General features: G+C 39.8%; 1 protein-coding gene across 1 annotated transcript in view; it reads right to left on the bottom strand.

The window, feature by feature from the left end:
• LOC114658369 (uncharacterized) overlaps nucleotides 1–27,960 on the bottom strand; it is a 94,772-nt gene that overhangs the window by 49,020 nt on the left and 17,792 nt on the right. The window contains exons 6-12 of the mRNA XM_028810455.2: nucleotides 26,245–26,505; nucleotides 24,022–24,282; nucleotides 21,500–21,760; nucleotides 15,637–15,897; nucleotides 10,853–11,113; nucleotides 5,564–5,824; nucleotides 701–961 (exon numbers count right to left, since the gene is read on the bottom strand). Of these exons, the coding sequence (XP_028666288.2) occupies nucleotides 701–961; nucleotides 5,564–5,824; nucleotides 10,853–11,113; nucleotides 15,637–15,897; nucleotides 21,500–21,760; nucleotides 24,022–24,282; nucleotides 26,245–26,505 (1,827 nt within the window). The remainder of the gene's footprint in view (nucleotides 1–700; nucleotides 962–5,563; nucleotides 5,825–10,852; nucleotides 11,114–15,636; nucleotides 15,898–21,499; nucleotides 21,761–24,021; nucleotides 24,283–26,244; nucleotides 26,506–27,960) is intronic.

The raw sequence follows: 27,960 nt of genomic DNA, 5'->3' as shown, positions 1-27,960 counted from the left end.
GCCCTGCTCCACTTTTCCTCCGCCATTACCTGACCATCAGCAGAAGCCCACTCATTGTGCTTGGTTGCTCCTGCTCCCTAAACGCTCAGTAGGAGTGATCCTGCCCCGTGAACACTCTCACTTCTCTGCTCTGGGCAACATTCCCAACCGCCTGCCTCCTCTCCATAACAGCACCGGTTCAACCACGATCCATACACACCTTTTACTTTCCTTATCCTTTCTTTTAACCTCTGTCGTTTTCTCTCAGCAGTGCAGAGAAAATGCCCAATGAGCGCAATAAAGCCCACCCCACAATGCTCCCATCCGGTCAAGCCCTATAAATACCAATGTGCCCAGAAGGAGTGACATCAGTTGAGAAGCAGACCTCCTGCATGACGAATATCGCCAAAACTGATCAGCTCAACAGAGCTTTTAAACTACAGAAGCCAAGTAGGCTATCCAAGCAGTTATTGTGCCACTGAACGGCGGTTTTAGTTCTAATTTTTGGACTCTTGCATTAAACTGGGTGGCCTGGTTGGTCTCCTGACTTCTCCTACAGACGCTTTCGCTTATTTGCCCCTTGACAGTGTCTAGTTGCTTTTCTGTAAAGTGAAGTCTAAACATCTATTCTTGCTTCACTGGTTTGCTTTTTCTATCTCAAAGATCTTCATGGTTTTATGGTATATTGTTACTGTAATGTAACTCCATAGTTTTCACTCACCTGTTTGGAGTTCAGTTATTGGAGCTTCAGTGGAATTGCAATTGTAATCCAAGGCGACCACATTTATGTAGTAGAGCTGCCCACATTGCAGGCCATTTATTTCACACTGTGTACCAACAGAAGTGCAGAATTGCTTTGTGTCATCTGCGGTCTCTGCCATGGCCATATAGGATATGGCTCCATTGCTTTCTTTCCACTGCACCAAACTGCTGTTCCCTGAACAATACGGCTGGACTGAAACTGCTGTAGGAGTGCATGGAGCTACATTCAAGAAAAAAAGGAAACAGAATGAAGTTACTTAATCATGTAACCCTCTTGTTCAACGCAGGATCATTGAAAGCCTGTGCACTGGTGGGGTTCAAATGGAAGTAGCCCAAGAAGAGACACCCTTGCATTCAGAAGCCCAATAAGCTGATGTAGTGTTCCTTTTGCTTGACATCGGTAAGACAGTTGCTTTCTACACTCTGTACAGGTTTGTGGGAGACCAGTGGGGATAACCTGTGAAGGGAGTGCCCCCTGAGCAAAGAGCAGCTAGCTACATTGGTGCCATAGCTGAGATTTGTCAGCTATGGAGAGGAAGCATGAGAAGGACCTCACTTCTGTAAGGGGAGACTGTAGTGGGGTTCAGACGAAAATAACTGGGAGGAAAAGACATCTTTGCTGCCAGAACCCTGATCAGTCACTTAAGTTGATGGAATTCTCTTTTAATGTAAACTGCTAAGTTGCTTGCTTTCTGTAGTCCTTATGGAGTGAAAAGGCAAGTTTGTGTCTTGTGTGCATAATGGAGATGTGCCAAAGAAGAGCCTTCTTACATACCTCTCGTAGAAGTTTGGGTCATAATACAGAAAACTGCCCTGGCAATCACATGGCAATCCCACTCATTTCAGACTGGTTCAGGCTCACTAATGCACCCAATTTGGGATGTGGAACAAACTAAAGGAATACCAGGCACTTGGTGCCACGGCCCACCTACCAAGTTGTTTTGCCTGCCTAAGGCAGCATTTCTCAACCTCAAGTAATTGCGACCCGAGTTTTCATAATAGTTTTAATTGCGCCCCCACTAAGGTTTTTTTGAAAGGAGCCCACTAATACCAATTTGTTCTTTTTTAATTAATGATATATCATAGATGCATATTTTATTATACCTACTTAACTTTTATCAACATTTATCTAACTCTATAATTATTTTTCTAGTATCAGAATGTCGTTTAAGTTAATTTGTTTTGATTTCAGTAGATGTATTTTTCATATTTTTGACTCTTGTTTTCTTTTTTTCACACCTTCGCGCCCCCCCTAGAGGGGCCTGCCCCACAGATTGAGAACCACTGGCCTAAGGTAAAGTCATCTCTGATGATGGATCGCAGGAATCGTCGGGTAGTGGGGTCCTTTCATCAGATTGGCTGGCCCAGTGCTGTCTCAGCTGTGGGATGGCCAAATGGTGGAGACAGCTTGATGGCTGAGGTCTCCAGGACTCTAAACAAATCCAACTTATATTATGTGATATCATCTACTGTTAAATTCTAGTCCGTACTTGTAATATTTCTATTGCACTATTATATTGTATTGAGGATTACTTGTGTTCTGTTCTGTGTATTATATTGTACTAGACAAAGAGCCCGTTTCGACAACGTAAGATGAAACGGGCACGAGTGGAATAGTAATAAGTATAAGCACCACAAACCTGATATAGGTGTATTAAATGAATGCGTAATTAGGCCTGGAGCTCTAGTCGAAATCGCCTTTCAGGCCTCTAGAGCTTTAATCAAAGTTGCCTTTCTTTTTGAATTTTCGCGGCCGTAAATCCGCCGCCTGCCACGATGTTGGTCGAAGTCGCCTTTCTCTTTGAATTTTTGCGGCTGTAAATCCGCCACCTGCTGCGATGTTGGTCAAAGTCGCCTTTCTCTTTGAATTTTCGCAGCCGTAAATCCGCCGCCTGCCACGATATTGGTCGAAGTCGCCTTTCTCTTTGAATTTTCGCGGCCTTAAATCCACTGCCTGCCGCGATATCGGGCTCATAAGGTTTTTCGGGCAGATGCGCAGAAGGCGGCTGCACATTCGGCTTCGGACAGACGTGAGTGAGTGAGTGAGTGAGTGAGTGAGTGAGTGAGTGAGTGAGTGAGTGAGTGAGTGAGTGAGTGAGTGAGTGAGTGAGTGAATGAGGAGACTGGCGAATTATATATAAGATTGACCCCCTTCTTTTTGACACCCACTGCACAAACAACCTACCTGGAAAGGGGTCTCTCTCTCTGAATTGCTTTTCCCAAGGTTTCTTCAATTTTTTTCCCTACAAGGGTTTTTTTGGGAGTTTTTCTCGTCTTCCTTGTATTGTGTTGTACCAGGAGAAAATCCCAGAGCAGAAGTGGGGAGAACATGCCAGTTCCATAGTCAGTGACAGGGCAGGGGTTTGAACTCTGCGAGTCTGGTGCTGTGTGGCAGCTACACTAACAGTGACACAGCTATACTGATAAATATAATTATGATCTAAATGGAAATTAAGATGGATTCACTTGTACAAACGTGTTGGAAAGATTTAAAAGAGTGGTCCTGTGGAATACTTGTGGTTAAAATTTCTTACTCAGAAAATGCATAATCACTGAATCATCCTTCAACTTAAATAAATTCATTCATTTTGATTGTCTCTAATCCATCTATTAATATATTTGCAAAGCCACTTAATTCAGCTGTAGGGTGCTGTGGATCGAACCCCATGCCCAACCTAGGTCGCCATATTAAAACTGAGTAAAGAGCCTGTTTTTTAATTCCTTCCCAAGAAATACTGTACAGGTAATTCAATGCAGATAACAATAGCCAACCATCCATAATGTATAGCAACAATGGAGGGACATGTTAAAGACCAGCACCCTCTCTCTGTCCTCAACAGGATTAAGTGGTTTGAGAAGGTCATGTTATGTTATCTAATGGCTAGTTAGTACAATGGCACAGTGTTTAGCATTGCTGCATTACAACTTCAGGGCTACGGCTTTATAGTGTGGCCTGAGTACTGGCCTAAGTCAGTGGCCTACGTATTATCTGCTTTATGTCTTATACCAGTATACTGACTTCAACAAAGTGTCCGAAAAATTTTATGAGCAATGAATATGACAAAAGGTGAGGCCAAAAAACAATGGAAATTGTCAAAGAGAGAAATGACAAAACCAACTAATGCTAACCCAAAAATCAAAGTCTAAGCTGACAGCAAAAGTCAGTCCCCCAAAAATCTCAAAATAATGCAATTTACTGATCATGAATCTAATCTCAGATAATGTGAGGGTATGCGAGGTGACTGTTATATGGTTACGCCGATTTCATTGCTGTCACACAAACAGAATGCATCATGGAGGGATTCCCATGACAAAAGGTGATAAGCAAACCTCAAACCTCAACAGAGAGGTCCTCAGAAGAAATACAAAATGGCTTTCAGAAAGAAGGAAAAATGATAAATTTCAAAATAAAGAGTCTAAATAAAACTCTCAGGGTCGGAAAACTCCAGAAAACATGTACAGATTAGTTTTATTGCTTCAAGCCAGTCTCAAGCCCAGATAAATGGGGAAGGTTGGCACCAGGAAAGGCATCTGGCTGTAAAAATCACAGTGCAACCTATAAAACATTGTCCTCACATAGAAGTAGAAAGAGATGAAGAGGAAGAAGAAGGTGAAAGAAAACCTGAGAAAAATTGTGAGGAAGCTAGAAATCTTTAATCAACAGCCAGTCCTATCGCTCGTCAAAAGTAACTGCAACCCAAAAATCACAGTCTTCAATTCAGAAACAAAAGTCAGAAAACTGAGAAACAAGTGTTTTTCTTTCTATATCTGCAAACTCGGACGGATCCAAAGCACCGAATTGTATAATGTGGTATTGCTTGAGTTCTGGGACTGCACTTCTTAGCAAATGATGTTGACTCATGACAATGGTGACTCTAAATAGTTAAACAAAAAGGTGGCGGAAAAGACAAAATCATTTTCAGTAAATAACAACAACTTCAAAGTGGAAAATAAATGCAAACATTGGATTGAGTGTCTCAAAAAACCCATAATGAGAATTAACAAGCATCCAAAAAATGGCAAACGTTCAGAAATCATGACAATCTGTGAGGGGTTTGCATATTTCCCCCTTGCCATAGTAGTAGAAGTAGACGTATTGTCAGATACGCAAAGTGAAACACTTCCTTGTATGTCTAACCAACATGCAACACGTAACATTATAAATGGGAATGTGTGAATATACAGGAAGTGTCTGCTTGGGTTTTATTTCAGGTCCTTGAGTGCCCCCACATTTCCAGGACATGAAGTTTAGGTTAATTGGTGTCCCTAAATTTAATGTCTTACCCTGAACTAGATTAAGAGGTCTTGAGAAGGTGGTGTGATTTTATCTGTGGGGCAGGTGGCACAGGAGAGCAGTTGCCCCAACTGCTTATCGACTCTGAGGCCTCACTTTGTTTCCATTGCCACACAGATTCAGACATACTGCTTGCATATCGGCTGGCACAGTGGTTAGTGTTACTATTCCTACCTTGGCTTTAAATCCCAGCCAGGTTAGAGTCAATGTGGGTTTTGCACATTTTTCATGTGTCCATTATCGTTTTCTCAGAACACCCCACATCCCCAAGACGTATGTATTGAATTAATTGCCAGCTATAAAGTAAATTAATCTGATGCAAGTGTGTCTTGTCATGGATTGATTCTAGTTTCTCTGTACTGGATAAAGTACGTTCAGAAAATTGATGGATACACAGGTGGATATTCATGCCATATGGTAAGTAAATCTGTCATTGTGCTGTGCCTTTATAGAAACCTCTGCAGACAAGATAAGGCAGGGTGCTTCTCACATTGCAGCCCCTCATAATAGCACTGCCAATTGATTTACCTGTTTTGAAGTAAACCTTGGAACTGGGTGGACTTAGGCAGTTGTTGCTGAGTGCAGTAACCGTAGCAGAATAGTTCTCTCCACAGGGAAGGTCTGTGAGGTCACAGCTAGTGATGTTTGAAAGGGTCTCTCCAGTGAATCCATTTGCATTCTGTGCTGTGACTTGATACTCTGTGGCTCCCTCACTGGCATCCCAGCTCACCAAGATAACATTGAGAGTACACTGAACAAAGGCACCAAGGTTTTGTGGAGTGCAGGGACCTGGAGTTAAAACCAGAAAGATGTTAGAAAAACACCACATAGGAAGGAAAATTGCAAACTATGACGCTTCTAAAATATAGAGGAGGCTTTTTCAAACAGCAAGGAAAGGGTCTCTTGAGTGGCTTACGACCTTTAATTATTCATGACATTCCATAATGTTAATTTTTTATGTTCTGTTTTCTTTTCTGGATGGAGGAATGGTGTATGAGCTGGTATTTGGCCGCAGACCAGAAGGAGACTGCATTTACAGTAAGTAGTTTCTGGAAAACTAAACCATTAAAGTGAGGTTGCTAGATGTTCTTTAATTGCACTCCTGAGTCCTTGGTTCATCCCTTGGACCCAACACAGTGGGTTTGTTGAGATACATATACAGCTAACTGACAAAACGAAGGAAATGGCTCTGTATGTTGCCGTAACTGGGAAACCACATGATACCAGAAATGCTTTGAACTTGCAGGAACTCTGCAATTCTCTGAAACTGTGATAAAAAAACTCTATCATTTGGTCTTTTGACAGTGGTGGTGGAAAATACTGCCTTGGGTGCTGCTCCAGAATCCTCATAGATGTTCAGTTGAGTTAATTTGGGCAGCCAGGGGATGGATTTTATTATTATCATAGATAGATAGATAGATAGATAGATAGATAGATAGATAGATAGATAGATAGATAGATAGATAGATAGATAGATAGATAGATAGATAGATAGATAGATAGATCTTTATTGTCATTGTCACTTTTACAAAGGAACAACGAAATTGAAGGTGCAGTCGACTCAGTGTGAGGCATAACAGTTAAAAAGACAAGAAGATAGAAAATAATAACAAACCGAATATTAATAAAAGTACTTTACAAAATATACAAATTGCATTTGTTATATATGCAAATTGCACTTGTTAAATGTACAAATTGCACTGGCTGACTTAAGGTCTATATTGCACATTGGGAGAATGACATGGAGCAGTTTTATTCTGAGTTCAGGGCCATGATTGCTTTTGGATAAAAGGTCAACTATCAACTTTGACTTTCAAATTGGACAGAATGAAAGTCCACTTGGACTGGATGTCAACATAAGAAGACACAAAGATGAGCAAACATTCTTCTATGGGCTGCAACAAAAGTGCTGTGTAAGTTGAAGCCGTGGTTTATTACATAAATGACCTGAGATTGGCACCAAAACCAAATCGCTAGTAGTCACACAACACTAACCAAGAATTCTCGGACAGAAGGGTTTTCCCTAAACGATTTTAATTTGCTTGATCAGTAGTCTCTTGGAAAGTCTTCCATAAATTTTCACAAATTTTGATCGCTTGCTCAACACAAACAGCCATCTTATATAGCATAGCTGGTATAATGTCAAGGGATACATAGCATGTGCATCATGTGCTTTGCAACTACACACCCTGACGATGACCTGAAACACAAAATGGTGGCACCAATGCAAATAACCACACAAAATGGAGTAACCCACAGAAAAGAAAAGACAAAAAAATGATGATGCAAATGATGTCGCCACTGTAATAATGTAGTTGTTTTCAATATTTTTTTGCTTCTCCCATTGTTGTTTGCAACTGCCTTTATGTGCCTTTTGGGGTTTTTTTTGTGATGATGAATCAATTTCCTTAATTAATTTTCAGTTTTGATTTCATTTACTAATATTTTGAATAATGGAAGTGACAAAGGGGAAGAAACATCAGAAATTTCAGGAAAAAAAGTTGTTACCGAGAATCTGCCATGTCTTGTATCAAGTCTAAATACTAAACCCAAAATCTCTCTATATATTAAATCTGTGTCTGTATGTCTATCCGCTTTCACGAGAGAACTACTTAATGGATTTAGATCGGGTTTTTCTCTATAATTTGCTTGAACATTCTGGTTTGATTTTGAGCCTTTTCTCATCGCGCTAAGTATCATAGTTCGCTTGCGAAATTGATTTATTTGTGCAAATCAGAGAGATATGCAGAGGGTCAAGGGGAGGGGAGGCGAGTTGCTCTACCTCTCACCATGTGTTGGAGCATACCTTGACTCCACTTAGCTATTGATACCTGTTTGTTCAGCAGACTTTTTCATCTAGAGATTGTTAAAGAGTAACATTTGACATTTTTGAGAGAGAGATCTCAGCTACGTGTGTTTTACAGGGTACCTGCTCATAACCAGGGATATCAGGATTGCGAGGAACGCTGTCCCATAAGAGTTGAGCATGATCAGATACAATGGCAACATTTGATGTTGGAGTGTACCTACCTTCCACTTGGCCAGAGATACCTTGTCAACGTTTTACATTTTTGGAAAAGAGATCACAGCTAGATTCTCGCCCCTGATAGCAAAACCAAAAATATTGTATATCAAGAGACCTTCAGATATGAAAACTATCAATATAAATTCTTCTCAATACAGATTAGTATGGTCTTTTTATTGATTTTTAAAGTTTGTTTCACTACTACGTGGGCGGAGCTGTGGGAGGCAGCTACTCAAAGATAAAACCAGAAAAAGGGTCAATAACACTAATAATAAATACTAATAAAAACTAAGCAGAGATTTTTTAGATCTATCCCATAGTGGCGATGGTATTATCATCACACATCATTAAGGGTTGCTGCATAGCACCAATGTAGCAGTCAATACTGAAAGTGGTGACACACAGGAAAAAAAAGACAGTGTCAAAAAATATTTATAACATTTAGAAAACTATTTCTAACCTAAGAAATAATGCCCAAAATTGGGTTGTACAACTCCAGTTAACCTATATCCAGACAGAGTATGCTAATAACAAGAGCTCAAGAAGGTAGGACAAGTCATATATACTGTATAACAGTGACACCATGTTGTTTATCATGGGCGCCACTCTTTTGTCAGTAGTATGATTACTGTTGCTGTGTTGTAGCTATGCACAGATGACCAGAAGTGTGCAGTGTGTGAGACAATACAAAGGTCAGCACAGTCCACTTCCTGGTTGTCCTAAATGGATTCAAAACCAAATCTTTTGAGTGCGATTTCTATGATTTACTGTTTCTGGCTTCAGAGTGTTGCTTTTGAGAGATTCTTACCACTTTTTTCTTACAAATTTTAACAAGTGCATACAAATATGTTTTACCTCATTATTCTACCAACCTGCAATTCTTTCTGAGCAGAAGGACCCCAATGACGACAAAAGCAAAAATGATAATCAGCAATGATCAGGAGACTAAACACAACTAAGGTATATTCCTAACAACCACAAAATGAGCACGTTCACTCAGGATTTGTATTTATTGATACATGCTTTGGGATTCAGTGGACCTCAACCACACCAGAAAATAAACCTTGCACAGACCCCTGCCCTCTTCAGTAAGCACTAGGATCTTAGATTTCTCTAGGTGCAAACTACTAACAATGAAGTGAAGGATGACTCTTCTGAACAAATTATTTTTTTCCACTCCTTGGGAGACTGCTGTTTGTATTCTTCATACCACTTTACCCATAAAATTGCATTTTACATGTAAAAAGAAGTTTATGCACAGCAGCCCAACCCCTAGATAGACTGTTCTTGAAGGTACTTCTCTTTTTCTAAGATGTGATGAACAGCAGAGAAGCAACTGTGCAATTTGTAATCAAATGTTCCAGAAATGCTTCTGTGTTTTCCCTTGCATCCTGAATCAAAGATCAGACATCATAGTCAACCAGACCCATTGTCCAAAGCAGGACATTTGATTTGCAGTAGGTAGATGCTAGTCAATATGAACCTCAACTGGAGTTCAAATGCTGCTGTTATGTCTACTTTGTTTCTATTTGTCTATCTTCAGTTATATGCCTTGTGTTTTGTGGGTGGTTCCCCAAGAGGTGGGGCCACCTACCCATCACCACAAGGGACTTTCCTCAGTCCTGAAAGGTTTAGGAAAACCCAAAGTCCTTTGCGGTTCATTTTGAAAGCATTTGTGGTGTCATCAAGTTTTCTTAGTGATTATTGTTATTGTGGTTTTCTTTGTGTTTTCCTGGATTTTTTGAACCCTTGATCTGTTTTTTGCCTTTGCCTTTGTGTTTTGGGACATTATTTGCCTTAGATTGTGTTTGTTGTTTCAAGCAATGCTTTGACCTCTTGTGCTCTTCAGAGCTTTATTAGGTTACAGAACAACCTTTGTAGAAATACATCTTTTTATTTACAGTCAATCCTCAACTTTCATAGGGATAAAGTTGCTACAAAATGGCGTGAAAGTCAAAAACACAAAAGTTAATACATCAAATATATGGGAAATAGGGGGTGAGGGTCCTACTATCACCAAAAACTGTAATCTTTTGCAAGAGATTGCTCAAAATACACTAAAGCATTATTTCTGATAATATGCGATTTTCTTAACATAGTACCCATGAAATATCTAATAAAATGCAGTGCACAAAATACAATTGGTGATATGCAAAACATTTCTTCTGGCTAGCCATTCCCTAGAATTCTGTGACCTTTTGTGCTAACATCTCAAAAACAAAATGTAGTAACTGCTGTTGGAAGACGACAAGACTGGTGAGGTCTCCATATCACCTCTGACACTCTATGGAGGCTGAAAATAGTGTTGGAGAATGTGTGAAGGATACACCAGCTTGAAATAATCCTCCAGAGACATCTGCTTCATGTGCTGCTTGAAATGTTTAAGAGTCTTTGAATATGGGAGTATAGCAGAGGTGAGCTGACGTTCAACCTTGAGACTGTGATCAATGAAGGGATCGGCAGCCTCAGTGTCTCCTGTCAGCTGCTCTTGGCCTAACAGTGGCTGCCAACATTCAATTTTCTTACTAAGCCACATAACTGATTGTGCACATTTGGACTTAGAGTCCAAAAGTATTGCACTATGCTTTGGGGGTATATTTGCAACTACTAGGATGCATCTGCTCCCCAAACTTGGGTGCTCCCATTTTTTTCTCTACTTCACATAGCCACAAAGCCTGTGAATGTGTCTGGTTGCCAATAGGAAAGTAAAAAAAAATGGGAAATGCTTACAGTCCCGAAAGTTTAAAATGAGACTACTAATAAAATCACACTAATGCTTGAAGTCCACCTACCCGTTACTATTGTGGATGTATTGCTCACTGAGCTGTTACAGTTGTTGTCGTGTGCGATAACAAAAACTTTGTACACCTCTCCACAGTGAAGGTCAGTCCAGTTGCATCTTGTCTCCGCAGTATTGCAAATATGCTGGTGGCCATCCAGCCCCTGGGCGATCGCCGTATAGAAAACAGCACCATCACTCTCTGTCCAGTAAACCAGCCCATGATTATTCAAGCAGTCGCTGAAGGTTGAAACGTCCTGGGGAATACAGGGGGCTGAAAAGAGAGGGTAAGAAAAAGACGATGCCTTACATTGTGTTTTATTAGATAAGATCACAAGTTTGCAATTCTATAATAATAGCTCTGTGTGTGTGTGTGTGTGTGCGTGTGTGTGTGTGTGTGTGTGTGTAAGTGTGAAATGTCATTAGAACAAACTGTTTTCACAAAATCCTTGTTAACTGGTCCTGGCCAGTTTCCTTTAGAACTAAGTCCGTTTCATTTGCAAAATTCATTACAACAAAGTTATTTTTCACAAAAAGGCAGCAAAACTCTCAACTTTATTCTGTACTTGATCCAAAAATCACAACTCAGGAGTTCTGCTGAACAGCCAATTAGATTACATGTTTATGTCACTTGGTTTACTTGATAGTCGTCATACTCTTGCAGTGGAGTGGAGCTCGAGAAAGGTTACTGCTGACCGGAGGCATTGTGGGGCATATCTAGGGACAGGATAACTGTCAATCAAATTTGACTTCAGCCGTACTTGCAGAGCGGTTATACTCTGTCACTAACTTGGGCAGTGTTATGGAACCATGCTGTATGGTGGAAGTCCAAAGAGACGTTTACGTAAAGCAGGAGTCTCAAACCTTGTTTCCCCTGAGAGCTACTTTTACAAAATGAAAATGGCCGCGAGCTACTCATGTTTTCTAACGTTTATTCTCATAGCTTATTTCAACCCAAACAAACTGAATAAGCCTTGTTTTGCCTGAACATTTACAAAATTTTGGTGTCCACAACTCACATTTTGCATTAAAACAACACAAAAAATATTTAGGTCACCTGTAAGTGCAGTCTGTGTGCATTGTCTAGTGTATCTCACACCATTGAATTACAACATGAATGCTGTCAAAAACAAAACAAGGCAATTCCAAATACACAGATCTGACTTCTTCATTTGTTATTTTGTTCCATGTAACTGTTTCACTTTATTCACAGGTCCAGTTGCATGTGTGATATGTTTTTTAGTTAGTCAGATGACTGGCACTGCATGGAGTCAACAAGAGAGGTGTATGGTGGAGTGTAGCCACTTAGGTTCACTCTTATGGAGTCATTTCACTGTTCATCTGTCAGTCTTGTTCTGAACTTTGATTTCATGACATTCATGTCAGACTCACAGAGGTATGGAGACCCAAACAAAGCAGACATTTTCAGAGCTGCTTGGTGAAGATTCTTAGAGTTATCTGGCTCTACTAAGCTCCAGAAATGCTGAGAATGCTGTTGAGACTTCAACTGCACATTATTTTGAAGGTTTACTAATATATAATATATAAAATTCAATGTCTCTCTGTCTGTCCGCTTTTCACGAGAGAACTACTTGATGGATTTAGAATTGTTTTTTTTCTATAATTTGCTTGAACATTCCGGTTGATTTTGTGACTTCTCTCATTTCACTATGTATCATAGTTCGTTTGCGGTACTGATTTATTTGAGCGAATCTGAGAAACACGCAGCACGTCGAGGAGAGGGGGTGGTTTTTGTGGATGGTGGGAAGGCTCTCCTCACTCACTCGTCAGCTTCGGGTGTGTTCCTTAACTCCACTTAGCTAGCGAACAAGAGAACAATTGAATTCAACTTTGTTTGATATTTAAAATAAAGTGTTACTTAGGTCTTGATGAGTTTGAATCTGGATATTCTCTTAAGCATATGCCCCACTGAAAAGATAGATTGCAATTCACATTGTGGATTGTGATATGATTTTTTGGAAAGATCGCCCATCCCTAATTTGACTAGTCAAGTTTTCAAATTTAAGTAGGAATCATTAACCCTTTGACGAGCTACTTAGAAAGGGGTAGCTCACAAGCGACGTGTTGGGAGACCCCTGACGTAAAGGGATTGTGCCACCCGGTGTATGGGGGAACGACATGAGAATGGGAGGCAATCTCCCACTGTCCCTTATTTCTTCTGGCCTCTGGCTGAGTAAGGTGTTTCTATTCATTGCTCCAGGGTGCCAGTCCCAGCATACTCTTTGTGACAGTGACCCTCCATGACAGCTTCCTGGCTGAGACAGGGAATTCTCTTCTATTTTGTGCTGTAAGTGGTTTGTTTAGTTTTGAATCTTTGGATGTTGCATTTTTTCCTTGTTTATTTTTTGTACCTTTTTGGTATTTTCCCTCTTTTGTTTATAAGAAGTGTTTGTCAGAGGCCCCAGAATTAAGGGTTTCAAGAAATCTTGAGACTTCTTGCATCCTTAGTTCACCTTTATTTGTAGTTTTGGTCCTTAAAAGTGAATACAGAATATTTGTTGCTTATTTGTTAATTTATTAAATGGAACAATCAGGTTAATTAGCTTGTGTATTTAATTTAACATTTTCTTGCAGTGCTTTATTGCTGCTAATTACTCTGCTATTTATTTTTTAAAGTTATCAATTAAGAGTTTTTCAATTTAATGTAGTTCTTCTTAATTGCTGTCAATTAAGGCAAAATTATACTTGTTAATGAAGATACTACTGCAGTGCCATGAATTGTGCGTGACATTTATTTAGCCACACAAAATAAAGTTGAACTCTATGCATGAGAACAGGAAGTTTTCGTCTAGTTGTGAAACCTTTAAAACAATTGCTATTTCTGTTACAAATTAACAAAAATTTTGTGTGCATATTCCTTTTGTGAAAGTCTAGTGTTATTGTTTTTCCTAAAATTCACTTTTTTTGTAAAGTAGTTTTCAGCCATTTTACACCCCTTTCCCATAAGGGTAAATTTTCAGGTTATAAATTCTAAACTAGTGTTTTCTTACTCTGTCTTTATTTACTGTAGTTGTGCATATGAGTGCAAGATATAATCGTCAGACTCGCCTGGCTGTATATGCTCTTAAAAATAATGGTTCTTTAATGGTTGTGGCAGATTGCTGGGGTCCTTACCTGGCCGGGATGCCTGGAAGGACCGGAAGAGGGCATGTATAGCTTCCGGGCCACAAGAGGGCAACCACCCTGGATTAAGAGAGGACCACGGGAGAAGAGGGAAAAGTGGTTAACCCGTTGGGACCCGTGGCCACCACCAGGGGGCGCCTTAAACCTCAAAGAACCCGGAAATAGTTACTTCCGCCACACCTGGAAAGATGGCGGAGGAACCTGCCAGGGACGCCCGGAGTGCTTCCGGTGCAAAGGGCAGCACTTCCGCCACACCAGGAAGTGCTGCCAGAAGGACGTAATCAGCCACCTGGAGCACATCCGGTCGGGAATAAAAGGGGCCGCCTTCATACACTGAAAAAAAGAAGGTGATGATTCACACTTAATATTTTCAATCTGAACCAATATAATTCTTTTTAGCTTATTGATCCCACAATTTTTAAGTTGAGGCAAATCATTTAGGGTGATTGGGTGCAGTTCACTTGTTTTATACTGAAGTAAATCTATTTTTTCAGTTGTTCTTCTTCTTTGGCAGTTGGAAAGTCATCACACTGGAAAGTTTGACCGAAAGAATATACAAACAGCCCCTCAAACACAGCACATGAACAACCTAAAATATTAAATTAACTGAAATAGGATTTTTACGTTTATTCCCTCCACCATAACTTACTTTGGTACAAACAAATTTTTTTACTTTGATTGAGATCTGAAACCAAATATTTTAAGCTACAACACTAAATGACTAATCTTAAGTTACTTGAAAGAGAACATTTATGTTGAATGAACAACATCAATGTTATACTTTTTTTAGTGTACAGTCGAGGAGCTTGAGTTGAGAGTGGGAGCAGGACAAAGCTACTAGGAGGATTCAGGCAAGGACTGAGAAAGAGAAGCCCTTATTGTGGTGACATTAGCTGTGTGCATTGTGTGTGGTGTTCGGGACTGAAAAACCTGTGCTTATTTGTTCAAAATAAAAGTGTGCTTTTTATAAAGATGTGGTTTCTGACTGGTGGTGTCCGGGCAAGTCTCACATGGTACATTATAATTCATTTCTAGGTGTTGTGGTTCCTGTATGCAGCCATATTCCTTTTACAATCATGAGCCATTAGTATTTCACAAATCTATTACCATTTGTTCATGGTTATTTACTGTATGGACACTATTACAAATCTAAATCAATAAATCCTCTTTCAGGAACTTCATGTGGATGGGTCTTTTGGCAACCAAAAATGGTTTCCCTAGGGCATCCACGCAGAAGAACCACTCTGGCACCTTTATGTTTAAGAGTGTAGAGGTAAAAGAGGTAATTTTAAAGGGTGACTGAACATACTGCATATGTAACGTATTATGAATGGCCCAAAACTGCAGGCCACACCATTTAAATGTTGAAGTAACACTTACCTGATGGATCCAAAACCCAGTCAGTACAATGCATCAGCTGGATCCCTTGTTTATAAGTGAATTCATGTTAGTCACATAGAACTAGTAGGTGGTATACATTTCTGTTTTATTTGTATACATTTGGACATACTGTTCCAAACAGTTATATGATACTATACAAATCAGCAGTAGTTCTTGTTGATGTCTAATGTAAGTTGTGAAGATTAATGGACTACGTTTGCCTTAGAAAGTCACTTTTAATTTGCCAGGACCACTAGCCCAGCTCAAACTTACTGGTTTGAAACTCCACAGACGTGTTTGCTGCGCTGCTGCACATCTCATTCTGCGCTCTTACGCTCACATTGTAAGTCTGTCCGCAGAAGAGGTCTATAATTTCCAGGCCTGTGTCGGTTGTGTTGAAGCTTACTACCTGCCCGTTGGCTCCCATGACAGTCACAATGTACACTTCAGCTCCAGGACTCTCCTCCCACACTGCAGACACAGCGTCACTGCCACATGTAAAGGAGGCTTGGAGATTCTGAGGTATACATGGGGCTGGAATGAAAGAAATGAGTTAGTAATGACAAGTGAAAACAAATTAAAGACAAATTCTTTACTAGCAGCCAGACATATGTATAAGGGAAACTTTATAATGAAATATCATAGATGAAACTTCTCATAACACCATTTGTCCATGTGATTATTTCCAAAGACATTATGTTAACAGCACTGAAAGATGGCAGGGTCATTCATCTTAGGGGACACTAATTTAGTGTTGCTAATTAATCTAACATGCATGACCCTGGTATGAAGAAGGAAACTGAAATAACTGGAGAAAGAAAAGAAACACACACAGACGCGGGATGAACATGAAACCTCCACACAGAGACAGTGAGTGGACTGGGAATGACCTGGAGCTGTGAGACAGTGAGGTAGAGTACTGTGCCATCATGCCATTTTTCTCAATATTTATTTATAAGAATTGACAAAGAAATAATATATTAGAGCCTTTCTTGGTAAATTCACACCAGTATATTTTTTATAGGGTCATTCTTACCATTAGCATTAGTTCACACAAAATTTTAAATAAATTTAATTGTGTTGGTTTTCTTACCATAAAAATGTTGTGCACAGTACTACCAATGTTATAAACATTCAGAACTAAATGGCGCACAAGACACTTGCACAGTGTCACATAATGAGCTAGCAGTGGAATATACTGTATACCTGAAAAGATTTGGACACACTTGTGTTTCTTCAGTTTCCAGGTCATAGTAAAGCAAATATTAAATAGTTAAAAAATGTCTTTTCTTTTCTTTTGCCCTTATTTTATTTTTGTGAAGACCAACAACTGAAGGATTATTTTCAAAGGTATTGTCCTTTCAAAGCATGTGCCAAGAGATGTTTAATCAAAAGATTTTCACAGCCCTGCTTGACACCCCACCTTCTATTTTGTTTGCTCTCCTGCCCATTTAGAATTTTCAGGCTGGTAAGAATGTGGGCCATCATCCTACATTTGGAGGATTAAATACTGACTGAAACAACTTACCTGCCAGGTCAGTAATTTTATGGCTCTGTTCAGATGTTAGTGCACACGTAAAGTGCTTTTGGGCAAAAGGCGCTATATAATATGTATAGCATACAAAACTGAAACCTACTTGCTGGGATTGCGGAGGCAATCGCAGACAATTCTGCTACAAGGGTTACCAACTTCAAGTGAAGTGCCAGTCTATCGTAGGCCCTCCTCACTCATGCACCCAATTTAGAATTACCAGTCAATCTAATATGCGCGTCTTTTTGAGATTTCTACAGGTTCACAGTGGAGTTCATCCACAAAGGCTGCATCACATTCTGGTACGGCAGCTGCTTAGTTAATGTTTAAGGTTTTGATATATATCCTGTTACCTTTTTTTTTGGTATAAATATGTTTTATCTAACTGCCTTACCTTAACCTTTCTTATTTCTATTTGTCTGTTTTATTTCATTCTGTCTGTTACCTGTTATTAGATGCAACTGAGAAGGCAAATTTCATGTTTTCCTGTGTAAACATGACTAAATAAAGAAACCTAACCTAAACCTAACCTAAACCTAGTTCAAGATCACAGAGTACTGCGGAAGGTGGTGAAGGTGGCGTAGGATATTTCTGGCATCAGACTGCTTTCTGTTCAGGACGTATACAACACTCTAGATGTTAAAAAGGATCATTAAAGACCTTAGCCATCCTGCATAGCTGCTTTTCTCACTCATCTATTCTGTACCATTGCCAGTCACACATGTCGATTTATAGACAGTTTATACACAAATGTTGCTGATCAGGTAAATCATAAGAAATCAAATCTTTTTACCATAATAAAGTGTTTATAAATATATAATACTTGGAACCACATATCACCTGTATGGATGCGTTGCATGCTAAGTATGTCCATTCACTTTCTAAACGCACTTATCCAGAGCAGAGCATGTTAAACATTCACTGTTCAGTCTTTACTTCTGGCTGTGTTTCAGGACACACTTTTATTTCATGTTATTTTATTATTTGGAAACATAGCCACATCTATTGATTCTCTTTTGAGTTGTCCCTTGGTGTCTTCTGCTCTGTCTCTCGCTGTCCTACTTTGTGTTTTATTAGTTCACTTGACTCCTGTGCAGTTATTTAGCTGCGAGTTTACACTTACCACTCCAGCTCCTAAGTATGTCATTAGTATTACATACATCTCCACATTCCCATATGTGCTATCATGACAACATGTTATCCACTTGCACTCCGATTCACAAGAAAAACCAAAAGGCTTAATCACTACTATTATACATATGTACAATGGAATAGAAAAGCATTCACAACCCAACACTTTTTTCACATTTTGCTGTGCTGCAGCCCTGTGCTAAAATCGTTTAAATTCATTTTCCCCACATCAAGCACCACTCACTACCCATCAATGACAAAGCAGAAACAGGATTTTAGAATTTCTTTTGCAAATTTAGTAAAAACAAGAAACTGAAGTATCATATTGGCACAAGAAATTCAGACCCTTTATTCAGTACTTAAATGAAGCCCCTTTTGGCAGCAATTCCAGCCTGGAGTCTTCTTTGGTATGACGTGACAAGCTTTTCACGCCAGGGTTTGAGGGTTTTCTAATATTCTTCTCTGCGGTATTCTTCTCTGGGTGTGAATACTTGTGTCATTGTGACTTTTCAAGTTTTTATTCTTACTAAAGTTGCAACATTTCTAAAAATCTGTCTTTGCTCTGTCAGGTTGGATGAAGGCTGTCTGTAGATTGCTGTTTTCAGGTCTCTCCAGAGATGTTTGATTGGGTTCAGGTGTTTGGGCTCTGGCTGGCCAACTCAAGAACATTCCCAAAGTATGTCCCTAAGCCACTGTGTTGTCTTGGCTTTGTGCTTAGGGTTATTGTCCTGTTAGAATGTGAACATGCAGCATACTCTGGTGTCCACAATGTTCTGGAGCAGGTTTTCATTAAGGATATCTCTGTATTTTGCTCCATTCAACTTTCCATCAACCCTATCTAGTCTACCAGTCCCAGCTGCTGCAAAACAATGCCACAGTGTGATGCTGCCACCACCGTACTTCACCGTTGGAGTGATATTGCACAGGTAATGAGCTGTACATGTTTTCCTCCTGACATGATGTTAATTTTGATTTCATCAGACCAGAGAATCTTATTTCTCACATTATGAGACTCCTTTAAGTGCCGTTTAACAAACTCCAGGTGGGCATCCATTCGTCTTTTACTGAGGAGAGCCTTCTGTCTGGCCACTCCGATGTAGGGCCAAGATTGGTGGAGTGTAGCAGTGATGGTTGTTCTTCTGGAAGCTTCTCCCAACTCCACACAGGTTCTCTGGAGCTCAACCAGAATGACCATCAGGTACTTGGTCACCTCTCTTGCCATGGCCCTTGTCCAAAAATTGCTTGTTTGTCCATGTAGCCAGTGCTAGAAAGAGTCATGGTTGTACTAAACCTCATCCTTTTTGGAATCATGGAGTCAACTTTGCTCTTGTGAACCTTCAATGCTGTAGGAATTTCTCTGTACCTTTCACCATGTCAGTTCCTTCACACAATCTTGTCTCTAAGCTCTACAGGCAATTCTTTTGACATCATGGCTTGTTTTTTTTTTACTCTGATGCACATTGTCAACTGTGGGACCTTCTGCAGACAGGCGTGTGCCTTTCCTAATCATGTCAAATCAATTGAACTGACCATAGGTGGTCTCCAAACAAGGTGTAGAAACATCTCAATGATGGTCACAAGAATGGGATGCACCCTGAGCGAAATATCAGGTGTTGTAGCAAAGGGTATGAATACTTGCTTCAATGTGACTTTTCAAACTTTTATTTTTGCTAAATTTGCAAACATTTCTAAAAACTTTGTTATTCTGGAGTATTGAGTGTTGTTTGATGAGGGAAAAAAAATAATTCAAATGATTTTAGCAAAAAGCTGCAACATAACAAAATGTGGGGTCTGAATACTTTCTGAATCCACTGCATACAGTATATGTCCAAGTTTCTAATGTAGAATAAGACAAAGAATGTCTTCCTTTTTATACTGAGATTTATTAGGACCACTACATGCACAAAAAAAGCATGTAGGATACATAAGGCCAACGTAGGAAAACAAAAAATCTGTAGTGGATGTCTTAAATTTTGAAGGGGTGGCAGTGACCTTTCAGTTGAAACAGAGCCATTGCAACTATCCGAGTTAAACTTTACTTTAACTTTCAGTCCCAATACACAGTGAAGTAACAATGGATACTCACTACTAAAATTTGCAGGACTATTATGAAATCAGTCTCAACCTTAATATAATTAATTGATAATTTATTATGCTATTAATAACCTCTGCACAAACAAAATATAATACAGGTTTATCCTTGACTTCCTCCCACGCTTGTCTTCCTTTGTTCAGAGAAACATACAAAGTGTGATCAAAAAGTACGGTGAATGTCCATGCAGAGCAGCATCCAAGAGCAACGTAAAACAATTCAATGCAGGTTCTGACAGGTCCATCCTAGAGCCGAGTTAGTGACAAGTTTCAACTTGTTTAATACTGTCAGTCATATGTGAGGCACCATTGAGTTCAAGTGTGTTTTTCAAGTTTGTTGTTGATAATGGATAATGAGCAACGCATTAACATAAAATTTTGTTTCAAATTGCAAAAAGCTCAGGAAAACCATCAGATGTTAAAATTTGTTTATGGTGACACTTCACCGACAATTAAGACCATTTACAAGTGGTTTGCTTGATTTCATAATAGATCTGACTCGGTTGAAGACAAGAAAAGATCAGGACATCCTTCAACATCAATAACCAAGGAAAATCTTGAAGCGGTTTCATTCTTCATCATGACAATGCTCCTTGTCACACATCCCTTCTAGTATGACAATTTCTGTCGAACAAAAACATTACGCTGTGTCCGCATCCACCTTATTCGCCGGATCTGGCACCGTGTGACTTCTGGCTGTTCCCTAAATTGAAAATGACCATGAAAGGCAAACGATTTCAATCCATTGAGGACATCCAGGCAGCCACGACAGCCCAACCAAAGACACTCTCCAAAGAAAACTTCCAGAACTGCTTTGCAAAGTGGCAGGTGCGTTGGGATAAGTGCATTTGAAGTGGAGGATAGTATTTTGATGGTGACTAGTAGTTGGAAATCTTTTGCTGCAATAAACGTTTCTTTTTTAAAACATTCACCATATTTTTTGATCACACCTCGTATTTAATGAGAATGTACTATACTTGTTATATACACTACTATTGTAACTCACTCATTCACTTAGCAAAAACTCCAAACTCAATACAAAAATAAAATTGCCACTAATGGTCTTTATTCAGTGTGAACTGGAAAGATAAAAGCAGATATGGCACTTCTGGTGTGATTTAGGGGTTAGCATTGTTATCAAGCTGCCGATTACGTACAGCTATATGTTATTGTGCAAATCAAGTTAATGAAAGCTGCAAAAAACCCTTTCATCCAAACCTGACTGTTCAGAACACGTACGAGTGGCAAAAGAAATGGAGGGGCAGGTATAAAAATGTCAAACAGCTCTCTGACTCTTCCTACCACAAGGTCACAGTGGGGATCTATTAAGTGCCAAAGAAGCTCATACTGTGCATTCGACAGACACATTCACCATGAAGCTACCTGTCTGGATCTCTTCAGGTGGGCTCTGTTCACTTCTACACTCTGAGCCAACCGCGACAGCTGCCACGTGGTAAGTTTGTCCACACTGCAAATTCCTGATGTCACAAGCTAAGCCTGTGCTGTGGCATTCTCTGCTGTCCCCAGAGTCTGTCCAGGCTGTCACATGGTAGGACTCTGCTCCTTCACTTGCATCCCAGGTCACCAGGGCAGTTTGGTTGTCACAAGATAAGTCAGCACTGATGTGAAATGGTATACAGGGGACTGCAGAATATGAAAGACAGAGAGGTTTAGAATGACATTAAACATAATAGATGCATGTGAAGAGATTTAAACAGCAATTATTTATCTATTTTTCAATACATGTGATATGACAAAGTTTAATGTGTTATTTGTTAGTTCTGATTGAAAATAATTTAAAGGATTGTAATGTCTTGTCAAAAGCAACAACTTTGTTGTTAGAATTATCTGTTGAACAGGAGGTCTGTTAAGTAAAATTGGTTTAGGTTAAAATAACTCTTTACCAAATGTTAGTTATGGCATGAACAGTAATGTAATAATTCTTACTCCTATTAAATCATTAGTGGGGAAATAATGAGTACTCAGCTTTGCCAAAATCTGTGTTCACACCTTACTTATTTGTGTCTCCATTTTTCTATATCTCTTTCTCTACATTGTTGCTTACGTTAAATGCCTTAGGGCTTGTTTATACTTCACGCTCAGAACGTGTACGCGCCTGCATCATGGCTGCCACGGGTTCCCAGCGTTCATTTGAAGCGTCCTCTGAGCAGGTCCTCAGAAATTAACGTGACACGTGCGCGAGTTGCAGTACCAGCAAAAAGTCGGGGGGCGCTGTGTGCTAAAAGTTGGAATGTGACGTCAGAGTCTCTATCTATGTGTGACAGAAAGCCGCTTTGCGGATCTTACAGGATCGATGTGCGCACTTCGATGTTTGATGAATGGTTCGATGTGGTGAAGCAAAATGCTGACATACAAATGCATTTGTGGTGCTTTTATAGTCAAACGTCGCATATTCCCGATCGTAATGACACGATACATTTCAAAAGTCTCACATACCATCTTCTGTCTTTTTTTTTCTGGGGCTTCCTCCTGACCTGACATCAGTGGCAAACAGCAATAAATCGCTACACAGAACACATTAAATATATGATATTCCAACTCTCTGCACATTTAGAATTCTAAGATTTATACTTAATATCACTTTCATAATGAAATGCAATAATTTTTTTAATTTAGTTTAAATAATGAATACTGCTAATAATTACACACATGGGGATAACACGGTGGCGGAGCGGTAGCACTGCTGTCTCACAGGGAGTCACATCGCTGGTGTTCCCTGCCTGGAGTTTGCGTGTTTTCCTGCTGGGTTTCCACAATGTGCTCCCGTTTCCTTCCAAAGATATGCAGATTTGGTGACACGAAAATGACGCGAGTGTATGTGTGTGCTTGTATTCATTTTGCGTTCAGCTGATGCCCATCCAGGGATTGTTTCTGCCTCGTGCCCAATGCTTGCTGGAATGGACACATCCCTGGAATGATGAATTTAATCATTAAACACCATTTTCAGAGATATTGCAGTAAGGTGTCATCGGAATTTAATGGGTGTTCCAGGCAATTCACAACATAGCGAAGCTGAACCTGTTCTCACCGTGATGATATCTCGCACTGCCACCTGGTGGATTCCTCCAGATTTACGTAAAGCACGCGTGCAAGTATAAACAGTACAACGCTTGCGTCGCAGGAGCAACCGCTGGTGCATGCATTGCGTCGCGTGAAGTATAAACCTGGCCAAAGTTACCTCATACATTTATTTTTAGAAGTTTTCTGCTGGGGTTTTTAACTGGGAAAGGATCGTATCAGTGGGAATGATGTGTGGTTTTGCACACATGCTGAGGAGTCAGCTTATGCAAGGGTCCTTAAAGCACCTCTTGGTGAGCTGTGGGAAGTTGGGCTTGGGTTTGTTCCAGTAGTGGCCTGTGTGGGGGGCATCTTACAGCAACAACCATAAACATTAAAAAGACTTTAATAACAAAACCTAAATAAGTAATACAGTGGAACAACAGAGTGTAATACAGAGAAGAAAATAATAAATAGTAGTCACCTCTGCCCCCAAGGCCTAACTAAACAGCAGTAACCCCTGACTGCTCAATATGAGATTGTTTCTTACACTTTATTAATATTGTTTGCTGTTGTCCAGCACTGGTCACAACTGGGTCCTGTTCTATCAGAAACCTTATGTCTTTTCTCCACAAAATCATGAGATTTACATTTTTTTCTCAGCAATCACTACAAACTACATGGGATAAGTAACATATAAAAAGAAGCCATTTCTGGATGGACTATTCCTTTAATGCTTTTTTACCTAACTGGTAACGAATCTTGTAATCTCTACACAGCATCTGTGTCTTTGTGTTTATGTGATGGTCTCCAGACTTGAGTGAGTGCTAAGCCCCATTGGACAGAAGCAGCTTTGGTATAAATGAATGTTATTTAATTTTACTTACCTGTTGTAACTGTGGTGCGCACTGAATAGAATCTCTGACACTGTTCATCACTAACGATCATACTGAGGTTGTACATCTGACCACAGTGAAGATCCGTAAGGTTACAAGAAGAATCAGTGGTGTTACACGAGACAATTTGTCCATCGGCTCCCTGTGCACTCACTATGTAGTATTCAGCACCATGGCTCGGGCTCCAGAATGCCCACGCAGTGTTGTTATTACAGTTCAACACGACATCAAACTCCGCAGGCAGGCAAGGTGCTGTATTAAAAGAGCAGGTAGCAGGAATGTGGTGAGATTCTGGACAGGATGACACATGACTAGATAAAAGTACCCCTGCAACGCTTAAACATGATGCCATGTCTTCTTTGAAATTTATACCTAATATGTTGATTACGGTACACATACTGTTGATACTGTAGTAAAATGACCCTCCAGTTTGGAGCAGATCATCTAAATAAAAGGTAAAATGTAGCCAAGTAGTGTTTACCTTGCCAATGTTTTGCTTAATGGTTTGAGTTCAACACAGAGTTGTGAAGATCTTTAGCCTTTCTCATTCGCATTGGATGCAATTCAAAAATGAGCTTGGATTGGGACATCAGGGCACTTCAGGCCACATACCCACACAAGTCAAATTTGTAAACCCTAATTAACCTAACATAGAACACGGAAAAAAAACCCAAAACTTGTAGGCAGAGGGAACACTTCACACTGGCAGCCTTTGAGGCAGCAGTCACCCAGAATGTATTAGACACTATGTCATTACTTAAACCGACTGAAATATATCAATCTTCTGGGGAATAAGAATCTATTTCAATAGCATAGGGTGCATGGCAGACACCACTCAGGACGAGGTATTAATTCATCACGGAATAAACTCATAAACACATGCCCACACTTAATCATATGGGTCAAAGTTACGATTGCGGTCTTTGAGATGTGGAAAGAAAAATGCAGTTAAAAAAGAAAGCATTAAGACTTCGCACAGACAGTGACTGGGCTGGAATTCAAGCCAAGAACCCTGAAACTGTAAGGCAGTTAGCTAATAACTATGTCCCCATTTTAACATACCTTGGTATACCAAGATGTGATTACACTGAACTCATACAATGTTCATCTAATTATTGATATTTACAGGGTGCCTACTTTGTATCCTGCATAAAAGAATTTCACATTAGTATTCAATAACGAAAAAGAGAAGTGTGGTGCTCCCGATATCTATGCAAAAGGACGAAGTCTTTAGAGACCTGGTGCTTCCTGTCTTGCTATATGGTTGCGAGACATGGACGCTATCCGGTGACCTGAGATGCAGACTGGAGTCCTTCGGTACTGTGCCTCTTTGGAGAATCCTCGGGTACCGCTGGTTTAAGTTTGTGTAGATTGAGCAGTTGCTTATGGAGTCTAGAATGAGGCACATTACCTGCATTGTGAGGGAGCGTCAGTTATGGCACTATGGCCATATGGCATGATTACCTGAGGGTGATCTGGTTCACAGAGTCCTCGTTGTTGAGGATCAGAGTGGCTGGACCAGGTCAAGGGGACACCCATTTAACACCTGGCTGTGGCAGATAGAGGGTCATATCCAGAGGGCGGGACTGGACTGCATGTCTGCCTGGGGGCTTGCCAACCAGTATCCTGAGCTGCTTCGTCGTGTGGTGGGTGCAGCAACACGCTGTACCAGTGCATGCTCCCCAACCTGACCCGACCTGATCTATTCAATAACTCATTGTGGATATTTCTAAAAGGAGACACACTGTACTTGGTACACTTTACTTACCTTGTGTTTAATGCATGAGTACAGTGTAATCATAATTGCTATACTAGAATGGGTGCCTAACCAGCACCAGCAGGCTGGATCAAATCCCAGACTAGTTGCAGTCTTCATGAACTTAACTATGTGGATTTTCTCTGGATATTTTGCTTTTCTTCTCACATATCAGAAAGAGCCTATTAAGTTGATCAGAAGCTTTAAAATGGCTCTGCATTGGTGAGTGTGTGTGTTCATCCTGAGCTGGCACCCTATGGCCCAATGCTACCAGGATAAACTCCAGCTCATTAGCAAATTAATAAATCACCAAGTGTCACTAAACTGCCATCAAGTATATGTAGCAGATATGTTCTAGACCACTTGTAGTGAAATGTGCAGATATACTTTGATTAACAGTTCAGATAATCTGAGATGATCACCACAATCCCAACAATCAATTCACAAGCAGACTTTACCTGTGCTTATTTGGACCACAGAGCTTTCAGAACTGTTGCCTTGGGCGTTTTGTGCTCTAACACTTAGGGCATACATCTGACCGCACTCCAGGTCAGGAATGTGACAGCTTGTTCCAGAGGTATGGCACACTGATGTCAATACATTATCTTTTTTGGTGGTCACAATGTAGGATTCAGTGTTTGTGCTTTCCTCCCAGGAAACTGAGACAAGTCCGTCCTCACAGTCCACATCCACAACTACGTTCTGAGGAGGGCAGGGCTCTGGGAAGAGAAACGAGAAAGGAAACATGCTTAACTTAGTGGTTAACATAATGAATAATAAAAAGAGTGAATATAGTGCCACATCTCTCTATTATATAAAAAAATACTTTGACAAGGCTTTTTGAAGATGAGAATTTTTTGGAAGAAAGATTTTTTCAAGTTGACATTTTTTCAAATCACACCCTCCTCTCAAACAAGACCTCAACTCTCATTTGTGTGAATGTTTTTGTCAGACACACCTCCTGCGCTCTCAGCTCTTAAACATTTTAATGTTTTCCTCACTTTAAGATCCCAATTTAAAAAGACGTATTAAGTCCAAATCTTATTGAAGAATTTCATCTTTAAGGGTTATCAACATAAAAAATGAATACACATGCAATCCTAGCACCGAGAAATGAGGAAGTCAAATGAATTAACGTTAAAAACGTCGATCGGTTACACATCAAATTGGTTAAATGTGTATCAATAGACTATGCTGAAACAGTTGGTGGTGATCGTGTGGAAGATGAAAACATCAACTTACAATATCCCAAAGAATATCTACAACCATTAACAATGTCCAGTCTTACAATGCACGAATTACTGTAGAAAGAAGGATGTATCCAAGAAAGGTAATGTAGTACATCTTCCGCGGATAACATTAGACAACACAGGAGATGCCATTTGTATTAAAACTTTAACAGTTTCTGGTTAGAATAGCTTTTGCAAAGACAATTAACAAATCTCAAAGCCAAACATTCGAAAAAATCATTTTATTTAATAGAGAGAAAGAAACGAAATTCAATCACGGGCAGTTATACATTGCATTGATGCATATGTAACAATTCCCATGAAAAAAAATCTGCATCCCCATACGCGAGAGGCAGAACTGCAAAGAGGCTAGTTTGTAGTGCAGGCGAAACCGCCTAGTTATTAAAAAAATCTATCTATCTATCTATCTATCTATCTATCTATCTATCTATCTATCTATCTATCTATCTATCTATCTATCTATCTATCTATCTATCTATCTATCTATCTATCTATCTATCTATCTATCTATCTATCTATCTATCCAGATGTTTGGACATGTTTGTAATAGGTCATTTATGATTGCATAATAAAATGAGTTGAGTTTGCCCAAGTGCAAATTCTGTAGCGAGTGATACGCTGCCTATTATTTAGCAAACTATTTATGGTGGTAGAATGTGATCTGAGATGTAGGCTATAAACATTGCTGTTAACGCGTCACAGAGAGCTAATATGTATTCCCCACAGCACCTCACAATGTGTGAAACAATCAGGCTGAAATGACTGAGAAGCAAAGAAATATAAGAAAGGGTTAGCCAGACAAATTATTGAGGTGAAAGCACTGCAGCTCTAGTTGGAAAAGCAGAAATGAAAATAACAGGTGAGCCACAAGTATGTGATGATTTTAATAGTGTTGTTATGAAGCTATTAAAAATAGCTAGATGG

This window comes from Erpetoichthys calabaricus, chromosome 10, assembly GCF_900747795.2.
Source record: "Erpetoichthys calabaricus chromosome 10, fErpCal1.3, whole genome shotgun sequence".
NCBI lineage: Eukaryota > Metazoa > Chordata > Cladistia > Polypteriformes > Polypteridae > Erpetoichthys > Erpetoichthys calabaricus.
The sequence above is the reverse complement of the archived record's forward strand: the minus strand, read 5'-3'. Positions and strand labels throughout refer to the sequence as shown.